A 13,329-nucleotide genomic window follows, 5' to 3' on the forward strand; every position below is an offset into this window, starting at 1 on the left:
TCCAGCTAGAATTAAACCTTTTCTTATTGGCTTAATCTATTCTACTCAGATTTATTTGTGTCAAATTTGCCGGCATTGCAGACACATAGTTAATGTAATTTTCATTGAAAGTTTTAATTCAAATTAAAGATATTAAAAAGGGCGATGTTACTCTCGTCAAGTTCATCCTGAGCTGTACTATTCGTATCCGAACATATATAATTAATTTTTCTTGGACAATAATAGATAAAATTAACGCGTAAATATACAATTTTACCTGGTAATGGCTGCAAATCTTCTTTAGTTATTTTATAATATACAGTTTTCTTTTCTCAAAGTTAGCGATAAATAAAAACATGCATTATACATTAAAAAAAATTCCTGTTATGATTTAAAACATGATTTTGGTTGGAACATACGAACTAGAAGAACGGACGTGTGTTTAGATATTTGGACGGAAGTGAAGAAACAAAAGGAAATGGAAGATAACAAATTAAAAGGTCCTATCAATTAGTATGAATGTTTAAAATTCTTTAAATTGATAAAATGAGAAACAAACATACATGCTAAGGTATGTTTTGGCATCAGCTTGGAAAGGTCACCAAATCAAAGGAAAAGGGCAAATAGAAGAAAAAGTGGAAGATAATAACTGACAGGTTCACCTATGAGTTTTTCTTTTCATTGTTGGAATGCTGGAAAGTCTTCAAATTGACAGAAAATTGAAATGTTCATACGAATAAATACAGAGTTTTGAAATTTTCACAGTTTTCTTTCCTTGTAAAAATTTTCCATTCATGATGAATGTTTGCTTGAAACATTGTGTACCAATTTTAAGCTGCTATTCTTACCAGTAATTATCAACATTTATGCGTCTTATTATGCGTTTATTTTAAAGAATCATCACAAGATATTAGTCATTTTCAACATAAACGTCACCCAACGTTAAATTATAATAGTTGGCTAGGAGTATCGTTTCATTGCTAGAAACTAACAAGTGTGATGGCAAACACAATTATCAACATTCGTATTGTAGGAATGTTATATATTAATTAACATTAATAACGAATAGTCAACCTTATCCAAATTTCATAAAGAAATTGTCGCCATCCATTTAGTTACTTAATTTACCATATTGTACAATGGCTGCATGAGAAGTACATATTGACTTGGATAATTAATGAATAATATATAGCAAGTTTTATATAAGTTTTAATCATATTTCAAGTGACGCACATTTTGTACTGTGTATTTGTACAATGTATAGAGCTAGTAGTGGAGTATGAGAAATATTATTAACATTTCAAGTGACTACATATTATACTGATTAAGCTATAGTGTGTAACATGTATTTGCTTATCAAAAAAATAGTTTAATGAATTCTTTTTCATAAACAAAATTGGGGACAACCGTTTTCATTTGAAAGCGATTCCAGTAAAAAAAAAAAAAGCCAAAGATTTTTCCAGCAGCGAATTTATCAATATTTTTCAAACCCCCAATACATATTTACATGACATATAAAATATTTGAAATGTGATATCGGTGTTTGAAAAAACAATAGACAAATGATATTCAAACAATTTTCACAAGGAACTTGCGTGGATGTGCCACATGCATGTCTTTGGACAACGGAAAACGAAAAAAGCAGTATTCAGCTGAAAGCGTATAGAAATTGAAAAGGAGCCAAAATTGAACAGTTAGTAGTTGGCAAGTTGAGGTATGACTGTGAGTTGTGTTGGGATGCAAAAAACACTGGGTCGTTATTAGTTTGGTCATTTACTCATTTAATTTATGCAGTACTCCCATACGTTAGTTATTATTGGGATATCCATACTTCAGATACATGTTTCGCTCTTTTCAAATTTCAACGTGCTTTCATCACCTTCAATCCTAAATCCCTATCATCAGTATGGCGTGTGCAGATTCTCTGCTGCTATTTGATTTCTTACGTATAAAATGTTCGCGTATTCTAGCTTTATAGTCTTCTAATATTATATTGCACGTGTATTTATGAACAAGTTTCAATCCTAACATATGGTGAACATGTAGTCTTATATATACATCATAATTAAAATCCTAGCTAGTGTTACATGCAGAAGATCATGGATATGTGCAACGTCCTCATCGACTAAATACTAAATAGCTATATATTACAGTGCGTGTTTGTATATGTAATTAATGACCTAGCTAATCTGTATCAAAAAAATATGTAATGACCTAATTACTTAGTTTAATATTCTTTCTTTCTGGCTGTTCAAAGACTTGTTTTGAGAATACAAATTTATGTTGGAAGTGTAAAATGAAGAGACCGAATTCGATTTGACTATGAGATCAAGATTCTTAAAAGATGAAAGAACTTATACCATGTCGTCGAGTTCAAGCTCTCTCTCAATGTGAAACTTGCAGATAATTCCATGCCATTAATATGCGTTAGACAACTAGTTTGAAATTATTCATACATCAAATATTCTAAATAAGTACTAATTTTCTTTCTTCAAAGTAACACTTAAGACTTTCAGTGCGAAATATTATTTAAAATAAAAATAAAACATCGACACACGAATACTAATCAAATTGTGGCTGGTCAATTTTTGTTGCCAGTAACCCGACATATATAAGACCTCAACCAGTTCAGAGAAGGTAAATGGTCATTTCATTCTCAGTCTGCTTGTATCTATGACTTAGTATTACTCGAAAACAAGACCAATTGGTTATTGAAAAAAAAAAATGCAACTGTAAATTTTCTAAAGAATGTTAAATTATTCATTTAATTTTTAAGAGAGGTAAAAGGAGGAATTTTTTCAGTTTAAAAAGCATTAAAAAAAGGTTCACATAGTTTTAGACAATGCAAAAGGTTATTATTAAGTTCCCACGCAATTCGCTCTAAATAAGAAATAAACCTAGACAATTAATTAATAAGGGCCATGCTATATTATTTTAAAAGAACAAATTTATTAATTTTTTATTATATATTTGATTTTATATTTTTAAACAAGAAAACATCTCTGACTCTTATTGTTATTTTCCGGGTTTTTTTTAGGTATTTTCCTTTGAAAACAATCCTTTTTACAACATGAGATTGTAATTTTAAGTTTTAACACTCATTTTTATATTTTTGACATTTAAAGTATTAACTACTTTCAAATTTTTCTGTTAGTATTTCTTTTTCATTTTCTTGAATTACAACTTTCATTTCTTTTAATTTTTAATATATTCTTTTATCAACTTTCTTCGTTCATTTCAAATTTAAATAAGTTATACTTTAAAATTAGTTTCTTTTATTTTTTAATTGACTCATTTTCTCCAATATTTAAATTATTTATATCTTTTACTCATTTATTTGAATTAATAATGTACATTTATTTACAGGTTATTTTTAACAAAATTATATTTTTTAAATTTGACTTAAATTAAAAAGTATCTGTGCAATCCACATTGATACTTCTAAAAAATCAATATCTTATTAAGAATAACTATTAACATTAGAACTTATAAAAAAAATATTAACATTATAATTAATATTTCGATTCATGCTAATTGTGGTATAGAACTAAGACTAAAAAGTTGAGATGCACATGATAGGAAAAAAATCACTGAATTTTAATTCATAAGCCACTCAAGTTCAATAAGTTAAACTTAAATCCTATTTTCAATAATTATATTGTTTAATTATTATATATTTTAATAAATGCACTCACACACGTATAAAAGAACATGAGATGAAATCATTTTACTTAAAGATTATTTTATTTTGTTCTAAAACTGAAACCATTTCAACCACGAATATATTTTTTTCCAACCATGAATATAATACTAGTCCTAAGGTCCAGAAATGGGAGAAATCACATAATAGAATGATTCTGAAATAGGTGGATAATTTTCGAATGATTTTTTTTTCTCTGTAATTAATTAGAAGGTATACTGTATAAGAGACTTCTCTTTAGTATCCAAATAATCTCTTTTCAATTAGATCAACCTATTTTGGAGTCAAAAGATACTTTCGGTTGCAACTTCATATTTAAGTTAAAAGACCAAACATCAGACTTTAATTAATTAAGAGGCCAAGAGCGCTAAACTATTTCTACAATTATTATTCGTACTCTAATCAAAATTCATTCTAACTTGAATGTTAAAGTACCATTATAGATAACCCATAGCCACTACCAATCCTCGTCATGCCATACATAGAAACATCTCATCATAAGGAAGGAGATCGAAGGCAACAAACTTCTCCCACTAGCTAAAAATCTAATTTTAATATATGGTCACAATTTACTTCTCTCTTGAATGCATGCATTTTATTCATAGGTATGACAATTTTTTTCCCGTTAAAATCAATTAGCTTGTATCATCTAATTTAATCGGTCATTGGTTTATTAGATCATACTCTTACGTGATATATGTAATAACTCAGAAAATATAATGTAGGCATACCCATGTGGAAGTCTAACTTATATCAATTGTTGAAAGATTATTCACTTTTTCCATTTTATTTTGTTTTATTTAGAAAGGTGGTACATAATATATATATATATATATATATATATATATATATATATATATATATATATATATATATATATATATATATATATATATTTGTTTGTTTATATTATAATTAATTTTAATTTTTTAATATGATTTATACTATGGTTTCTCTTCAATTTATGATAAATAGGTAAACTATTTAAGAATCATGTAGAGACAAGAGTATACGGTAAAAACAGATAATAAGAAATATTGTTTTAAATAGCTAAATATATAGACAGATAAAAAATAACATTTTTTTTGTCTCTAAAAGTAAACAAGAAGCAAAAGGAATAATAAATAGTTTTGTAAGTTAGAGGAGAGAAATAAAAAAAAATAAAAGATAAATTTTTGAATTAAAATAAAGTATAAAAGATATGAATTTTATGAAATATAATATAAAATTTATTTCGTATATTATTTTCCTCTTTTAAGACAAACACAACCATAATTTATTCCATTTCTCGCCTCACCAGTTAAAAATAAAAATCAAAGAAAAAAATCACTGTTTTAAATAGCAAACAAACACTTGCTCTCATAGTTTTCTTTTTTCCTGAAATAATTTTATTTTCAGTTAGGGATAGATCAGAAAGAGACGAAAAGAAAACAAGTGATGTCATTCCCTGCAAATTAGCTCGAATTCCCACCACTCTATTGTAGCTTGAATTAGTGCAAAAGGTGCTAAGATATATCATGACGTGGAGCTGATGTGGCGTTTACAATTGATCAGATAGCTAGTACATCCATGCAAGATCAGCTTAATCATAGGCGTTTACAATTGATCAGAACAGAAAGTAGCTAGTACTAACATCCAGCCACAAAAAGTAGTGACTTTGATCATTTTCTTTGTTTCCCTTCTTGAAAACTTAAAACTAAACCAAATATGTGAATTGAAACAATTAACACAAAATAGGAATCAAGTATTTAAATTAATTTCATATTTTTATTTTTGTTTTCACTTCTTGTCCTCAATTTTGTTTTTTGGTCAAAAAAATAAATAATCCACTGCATAGAAGAATAACTAACTAATAATCATCTGATCAATCTTTTTAATATAGTAAGCTAAAAATCCCTGTGCAGATTATGTAATGTTGAAAATTGGATTTGTTGCATTCCCTCAATCATGCAATCGTAAATATGAATTATTAATGAATATCGGATTATTCATATGTTAAATGTTTATATTAAGTGTGACTCTTATATTTGTCAAACGTTCATCATTAACTGATTGGGTAAATACATTAAAACCAATCAAACAACCAAATCAGAAGCTTCTTTGGTGGCACATGATCCCAAAAACCCTTTCTCCTCATGTTCCTCTTCCACTAGTTTTTTCTCTTCCCTAGGATCAGAACTAGTGAGTTCCTTAGCTCGTAACGCTTGACCCTCCCAATTGGTCCTAGCCAACACGAACATCATCGTCACAATACACGACCCTTGCGCCGCCAACATCCCAAGCCACAACCCTTTGAAGTCAAACCCTGCAAAGAACCCCAACCACACCGCAACGGGCATGCCCACGAGGTAGAAGCAACCCAAGTTTATGTTCGCCCCCAATTTCGGCCTCGCCGTCCCTCTCAGGACGCCGCAAACCGTCGTCTGGGGACAGTTCCCAAGCTCGCAGAGCCCAATAATCGGCAACACCGCCGTCGTCAAAGCAATGATTTCCCCATCGAGCGTGAACATCGAAGCCCAAACATTCCTCACTGAAACAGCGAACGCCAAAGCAGAAAGCCCAAACACAAAACTGAAGCAGAGGCCGACAATCGCCGCGAGTTTCGCCCTCCGAGGATTCCCGGCTCCCAACTCGTTACCAACGCGCGTGGACACTCCGAAACTCAAAGAAGACGGAAAAATGTATATCAAAGCTGTTGTTTGAATCAAAACCCCCATGGATGCAACACTTGCATGAGGGTTAACTAATAACCCGCAGAGCAAAATCATAATTTCATACCACCACCATTCCAGACAAACGGAAACACAACTCGGAATCGCTAGATTCAAGAGCTTTTTCCATCCGTTGAAGCACTCGCGAGAAATACCCGGCCATGTTTTCTTGTGCGTGCCTGAAAACACTATATAAATAATCAACAGCACTACGAGGTTGAGGTTTGTGATAACAGCGCTTAGTGCAACGCCTTTGATTCCGAGGTTGAGGATAGACACGAAGAGGTAGTTGACGGGCACGTGGAGGAGGATCGAAACGGCGGCGCAGCACGTGAGAGGGAGCGTTATTGATTGACTCCGAAGGTAGATTCTCAAAGGGTGTAGCAGCGACTGCAATACAAGATCAGGGAGGGAGTAAAATATGTAGAGTTCTGCCTCGTTGGCTATGTCTTGTTCTTGGGCGCAAAGGAGTAATATTTTCTTCATGTTGAGCCAGAAGAATAATGAGATGAGGCATGAGGTTATGAGGAGAAGGAGAACGGTTCTCTGCATGGTGAGGCCGAGAAGTTTGAATCTTTTGGCGCCGAAGGCTTGGCCGCAGATGGGTTCCATGCCCATGGCGAGGCCAGAGAGAACAGAGTATCCTGTGATGTTGGCGAAGCCAATGGCTAAGGAGCCACCTGCGAGAGCGAGTTCTCCGAGGTGGCCGAGGAAGAGCATGGAGATCACGGAGCGGGAATAGAGTAAGAGGCCAGTGAGGATCATGGAGAAGGATATGTTGGCTATGCACTTGGCTTCGACGAGAGAAAGGGACAAATGTGTTGTGTTAATGTTATTATGGGGATTTTGCATTTGGTGTAGTTGACATGTTGGGGATTTGGGAATCAAAGTGGTTAACATGTTGGGCTCATCCTGTACTTTGTGATTTGATGCGTTTGGGTGGCCCTCATTCCTTTCACAGAAATTTGAGGTTGGTGATAACTGGCGCATTGGTTTGATAGTTTCTCACAAGAGACAAGAGAAGCAAAGAGAGAGAGAGGAATTAACGAATTATAGTGTTGTTACTGTTGTGTGTGTGAGGCCAATTGTTTGTTGCACTTTGAAAGAGTGTAAGCAAGTGGGGGTATATAAGGGTAAGGGGAGGGTTTCCGCTAGTAAATTTGGAATCTTCTAACCTAATTTGGAGTATTGCACACGGTCACACACGTAGGGTCGACTCAGCACTAATGCTAGTTAAAGCCATCATTAACAGCTCAAACGCTTGTAAATAAGTATTCTAAATATTTTATATAAATAAAAATAGTAATTTATAAAATAAATTATATTATTAATAGTTTTTTTTTTTAATTTTTGTAATCTATATCATTAATATTATAAGAGGTATAAGTAAACAAAAATAATATTATATTAAAAAAATAATTATTTTAGAATAATTTTTTTATAAGATGTTATTATGAGACGGAAGGTGTGTTATTTTTTTAAAAAAAATAATTTCATTTTCAAGCCTCTTTTGATGACCGACCAATAACAGATACGATAGTAAATCTCACTATTCGGCCTGCTAGCACAGAATGGGGTGTGAGAGAGAGAGGGGGTGGTGGTGGTGGCATAAGCGCACTGAACTTGCACGAAATGTAAATTATAAAACAGTGAATGAATCAATTCTGCCAAATAATGGGTCAGACTAGTGCAAATAAAAAAAAAAGGGGTTTAAACGGTGAATGGATTTTCTGTTTTTTTTTTTTATATAAAATATTAATATTTATTAATTGTTACCTTTAATTCATGAAGGTTACTGGGCAATAGTAGGAGGAATGTTTTCAGATAGGGGTACATGAAAGAAAACAGGAAAATATTTAAGTTTCTACACATTTTTTGGAGAGGCCCCATTCTAAATAAATGGTAGCTACACATAATTTTTTTAATTAAAGTTCTGCGGTTTTATGCATAATATCCATGTGAAATCAATGCCATGTCGGCATTTATTAATAGGAATTAAATCCACCTATGCTAAATCCCAGCCATATAAATTGGAATTCATATTACACTTGCCATTTTGCCCAAACGTTGCATAGCTTTAAATTTTATATAAAAAACATAATATTATAATGATAAATGCTAACCAGACCAGCGTTCTTATGCATTGGTTAAGTAACTGACAAGATAAATATTTTTATTGAAAATTTACTCGTGATTTTTTTATATTTTTTATGATCTTTTATAATAAATATTTTTTCTTCTTTTTATTCATTAATTAATGTCGTAAGAATACTAGTTAATAAGTGAATTTATTGCAATTATGAAGATTTTGGAATATGATACTTTGGCTTTATTAATTCCGTTTATGGAAATGAAGATATTTGTTGTTTGAGTGTTTGCATCTATCCCATTTCTTTCTCACTTGTTGTTCTACGCGTCTTAGCATACATTATCTAAAGAATTCCGGCATAAAAGATGATACACAGTCCAAGTTGGGTTTCACATTGGTGAATTGTGGAGAAAGATTCATTGACACTATAGAAGTGTAGTAAGTGCATGTTTGAGGCATCATTTGAACTCTTTTAAAAACACATTTTTCTAAAAGTATGTTTAGCACCCTCCAGTAAATTTCTAACTAGCTATAATTCAAACATAGCTTAAGGGATCCCCTTAACTCATTCTGACGGAGTCTATGAATTCTGACGTTCACAAAATTTATATTCAAAGAGTAATTTAATGGTCTGTAAAATTGTTGTTCAAAGTTTAATTTAATAAAATATTGAATCATTTTATAATAAAATATTTCTAATGTTTTATTCTCAATATACTGTGCAAAATAGGAAATTTATATCTTTTAACATAATTATGCTCAAATGAAATTTAAGTAATTTAAAATTTTAAAAACTTTTTCAACTATAGAAACAAATTGTAAATAATATTTACAAGTAATGGATGTATTTGAAAAGGAGTATAATCTTTTAAATTGGGTAATACTTTTATTATAATTCGTAAATGATATTTACAAGTAATGATGTATTTACTTCTATTAGATCATAGACTAAATTCCACTTACAGTGTGTGATTGTCGCTGATTCAAGAAAATTTTACATACGATAAGAATCGAATACAGATTCTTCTACTAAATAGATTTTTTTCATTTATATGAATGCAACGAAATCTTAAATCACTGCACCAACCCTTTAAACCTTAAGATAATAATTTGTTTACTATTGTTGACTTAACTCTAAATTAAGAAAACTCAAGTACGCGATGGATTTAAAAAGAGCCTCTTAAATTTTATACAGATATGATTTAATTGAAATTAAATTCAGAAAATATTAATATACTATCATTTTATATAACTTTAGTTGTTTTATCATTATAACTTATTTCAAATTGCATATACATGTATATATGGAATAAAAAATGTTGATAAGTTATAAGGGTAACTTTTTTCCCTTTAAAATTTTAAAAAATGTTCAGTTTTAGTCTCTCTTTTTTTTAAAAAAAAAAAAAGAATCATTTTCCGTCCTTCTAATTTGAATTGCCCATTTTTTCTTTTTTGTCTCAAACATTATCTAAACTATTTTTCATCTTTATTTTAAAATATTATCTAAAGCACTTTGAAGGACCAAAAAATTATGCATTTCAAACTTAAAGAGACAAAAAAATAGATAAATTCAAAAATTAGAAAGACAAAAAATGGACAAAACTTTTTAAAGAAATTAAAATTGAACTTTATAAATTTTAGAGGGACAAAAACATATTTTACTCTTCTAATCACATAATCGTTGAGTCTTGTGATGTAACCTTAAAAAACATATATACAAAACTTTAAATAATTTAACATTTATAGATATATAGCTTAATAGGAATGATTTGGTAATATTTTAAATAATATATTACATGTGAAAATAAAAAAATGTAATAAATATCCATTTATCTTTTGAATTATATTAATTTATTTCTCTAATAAAATTTAATTTAAAGATCATATTAATAATTTTAAAAACATATAAAATATAATTTTACTTAAACTTAGTAGATTTTTTCTCTCAATATGTTTGTATATGTATCCATACGTATGATAAAGGTTTATATAGTATATGTTTAAATTGACTTATTTTGGGTTTTAGAAAACTTTGAATGAAAATATTTTTCATTGATCTGAAAATAATAAATAAATAAAATATGTCTCAATTTTTTCTTATTTATTTGTGTCCATCGTTATTTATGTAAATCATTTTATTTTATTTTTATAAGTTAAATAAATTTTTATGATATTAAAAACTACAGAGGTTTTATTCTTTGTTCATGCTAGCTACAAAAAGAAATCTAAGTTAATAAAATAAAATAAAAAAGCAAAAAGATGGAAATGAGAAAAGTCAAAGGAATTAAAATACTATTTAAAAGTTAATAAAATAAAGCTAAATAAAGTAATATATTTAAAAAAAATAAAAAAATAAAAGTGACAAATTTAATAATTTTTTATATTATTTAATTTTTTTACAGTATATTATTTATAAATATATAGATAAATATAAATAAATTATAATTTGAAATTAAAAATTATAATTTATGTCGTACACTGTATTTATACGAATTTAACACTAACTTAGACAAACTTTTGGGTAAACCTCTAATACTAGCCTAATACATTTAGAGAAATTAATAAATCCAGTAACTTTTATAGTCTGTTTAACTTTTAATTAAAAATCTCAATAGCTTTATATAATAATTTTTAATTAAATTACATTAATTCTATAAAAAAATTACACCCTCGTTTAATCATAGATTATTAAATTATAAAAAATTAATAAGATTCTTGACTTTTTTTAATAATTACTTTTAAATCATATCTATAGTTAATTTGCAAGTTGTTGGGAATATAAAAAGTTGTGAAAATCAAACTCCATGATCAAAATATTTTTAAAAAACTTTATTTTGAAGAAAATAAAAAATAAATCGGCATTGGAATGCATGTTAAGTTAGTTTTGTTGACAGAAAATTATATTTTAATTATTTTGATTAATAACAAAATATACAAAACTCTTTTTTTCTTTTGGGTAAAATATGAGATTGAGCAAAGAATCTCTCCTTTTAGTGTATCATTAACACAAATACTGATTGAAATAAATGGTTAAGAATCTAGAATGAATGTTCACTTCTTTTTTTTTCTTGGTAAGCAATGTTCCTCGATCAGAGAGAGATCTCCTTACCTCTAGAATTTTGTTGAGTTTGGAGCATATTTCCATTCTAGCATATTTTCATTCGGAAAAAAGAAAAAAACAATCATTGTCGTTGAAATGGGACCGAAGATTTGTCTTGGCCCTCTAATCGACGTAAGATTCAGGTCAGGTGTTTCTAATTTGGTTAATGGGGAAAAATAAAATAAAACAGCGCTGGGCTGGTCAAAGTAAGGACGGTGTGAATGAAGTGGCCATTCCATACCAACCTTTCCATATATACGACTTTCTTTCTTTGGATCATTAATTTCTTCCCATATCATTAATGGCCATAAAAACTTGTCATATAAAACAAATGTTTAATAACAATAGTTTTTTGAAATTGTTTTTGGAACCCGTAAGTATTATTTTTTGTTTTCTATTTTCTAATATCCATGTTTTTCCTTACACTTTCACATTTTCTTCACTCACTTCTACTTTTTCTAAAATTGTTTTATAAAATAGTTTTTAAAAAGAAAAAAATACAATCAAACTCACTAAATTCTCTCACGCGATTCTCTCAAGTATATACTACTATCTTTAATTTTATTTATTTATTTATTTGTTATAAATATTGAATAAACATAATAAACAAAGAAACATGCAAAGCTTGAACATGATATTATGATATTAAAGCTTAATAGATCCGCCCTCACAAACATATTACATAAAGTTGCTTCTTTATGCTGTAAGCTATCACTTGCCGTACAAAATCACTAAGATCAGCTTAGTTGTGGAGAAGTTTAAATAATATATATGATGCTATAGGTTTGAATGTAAATGCGACTATTATGCACAAGAAAGAAAAAGAAAAAACTCATTTATCCAACATGTTAAAGTATTTTGTGTTGGTCCTTAATGTGGATTTAATGATCATGTATGAATTTTTGTCAGAAAAGTAGTGAAATGTTAGAAATACATTATCTAATAATAAACTTTAATTACAGTACAAGTTTATTAAAATAAAAAAATTGTGTAAGTCTCACTCTTAATAAACATTACTTACAATTTTATAATTTTTAATAAATGTTAATTATTAGATAATTTGTTAAAAGAAATGTATTAAAAAATATATTGCAAACACACTTCTCTCAAGGTATTAAATCCATCAAAATTATTTTATTGAATTTGTTTAGTCATCATTTTTTTAAATGAGGCTTCTTTATTCTATTCACATCTCATTCACAACGTTATATCCACTCATAATTCTGCCCACATTTAAATTGTCAACAATTTTCTTATAATACTTATTCATATCGTCTATAGCGGTATGGTATGTGCTCACCATGTACGGCTTCGTAGCCTGATGTGGTTTGTCACCAAAACTAATATAAAGGTGCAATCACAAAATAATTGAAGGCAATTGAGATAGCCCTCTAATTTTGGTTTGATATATTCTCTTAAATTTTGCTTATGCTATAGCACCTGTAAATGATGCATGCAGTACTTGATTAACCATTTTGGGTGTTAACTGTCCTTAATTTAGGTTCTCCTAAAACGTTATTCCTCGAAGGGATTTCAATTTTACAATCGAGTAATATGCAACATTCCCTTAGTATGTGCGTTATTTTGCATCGATTTTTTACGCTTAGTAGATATACATGGCAATGTGGCATGAAATGAACGCATGGCCAATGCTCCATGAATTTTGTGGCTCACCCAACTATCAAATCAAACTCTACTTTTTTGCTTGACGCGTGATGCTTTGAAAAATTAAGAGTTAAAAAGGTTTAGT

The 13,329-nt window shown here is 29.2% G+C and overlaps 1 protein-coding gene across 1 annotated transcript; it reads right to left on the reverse strand.

Annotated features, from left to right (window-relative positions):
• Positions 1–5,708: 5,708 nt before the first annotated feature.
• Positions 5,709–7,458, reverse strand: LOC100778250 (protein DETOXIFICATION 49). Its single transcript, XM_003550830.4, has one exon. It carries the CDS (start codon positions 7,378–7,380, stop codon positions 5,755–5,757), a length of 1,626 nt encoding a protein of 541 aa, XP_003550878.1. The 5' UTR covers positions 7,381–7,458; the 3' UTR covers positions 5,709–5,754.
• Between the last annotated feature and the right edge of the window lie 5,871 nt (positions 7,459–13,329).

Source organism: Glycine max, chromosome 17 (genome assembly GCF_000004515.6).
Source record: "Glycine max cultivar Williams 82 chromosome 17, Glycine_max_v4.0, whole genome shotgun sequence".
NCBI classification, from domain to species: Eukaryota; Viridiplantae; Streptophyta; class Magnoliopsida; order Fabales; family Fabaceae; genus Glycine; species Glycine max.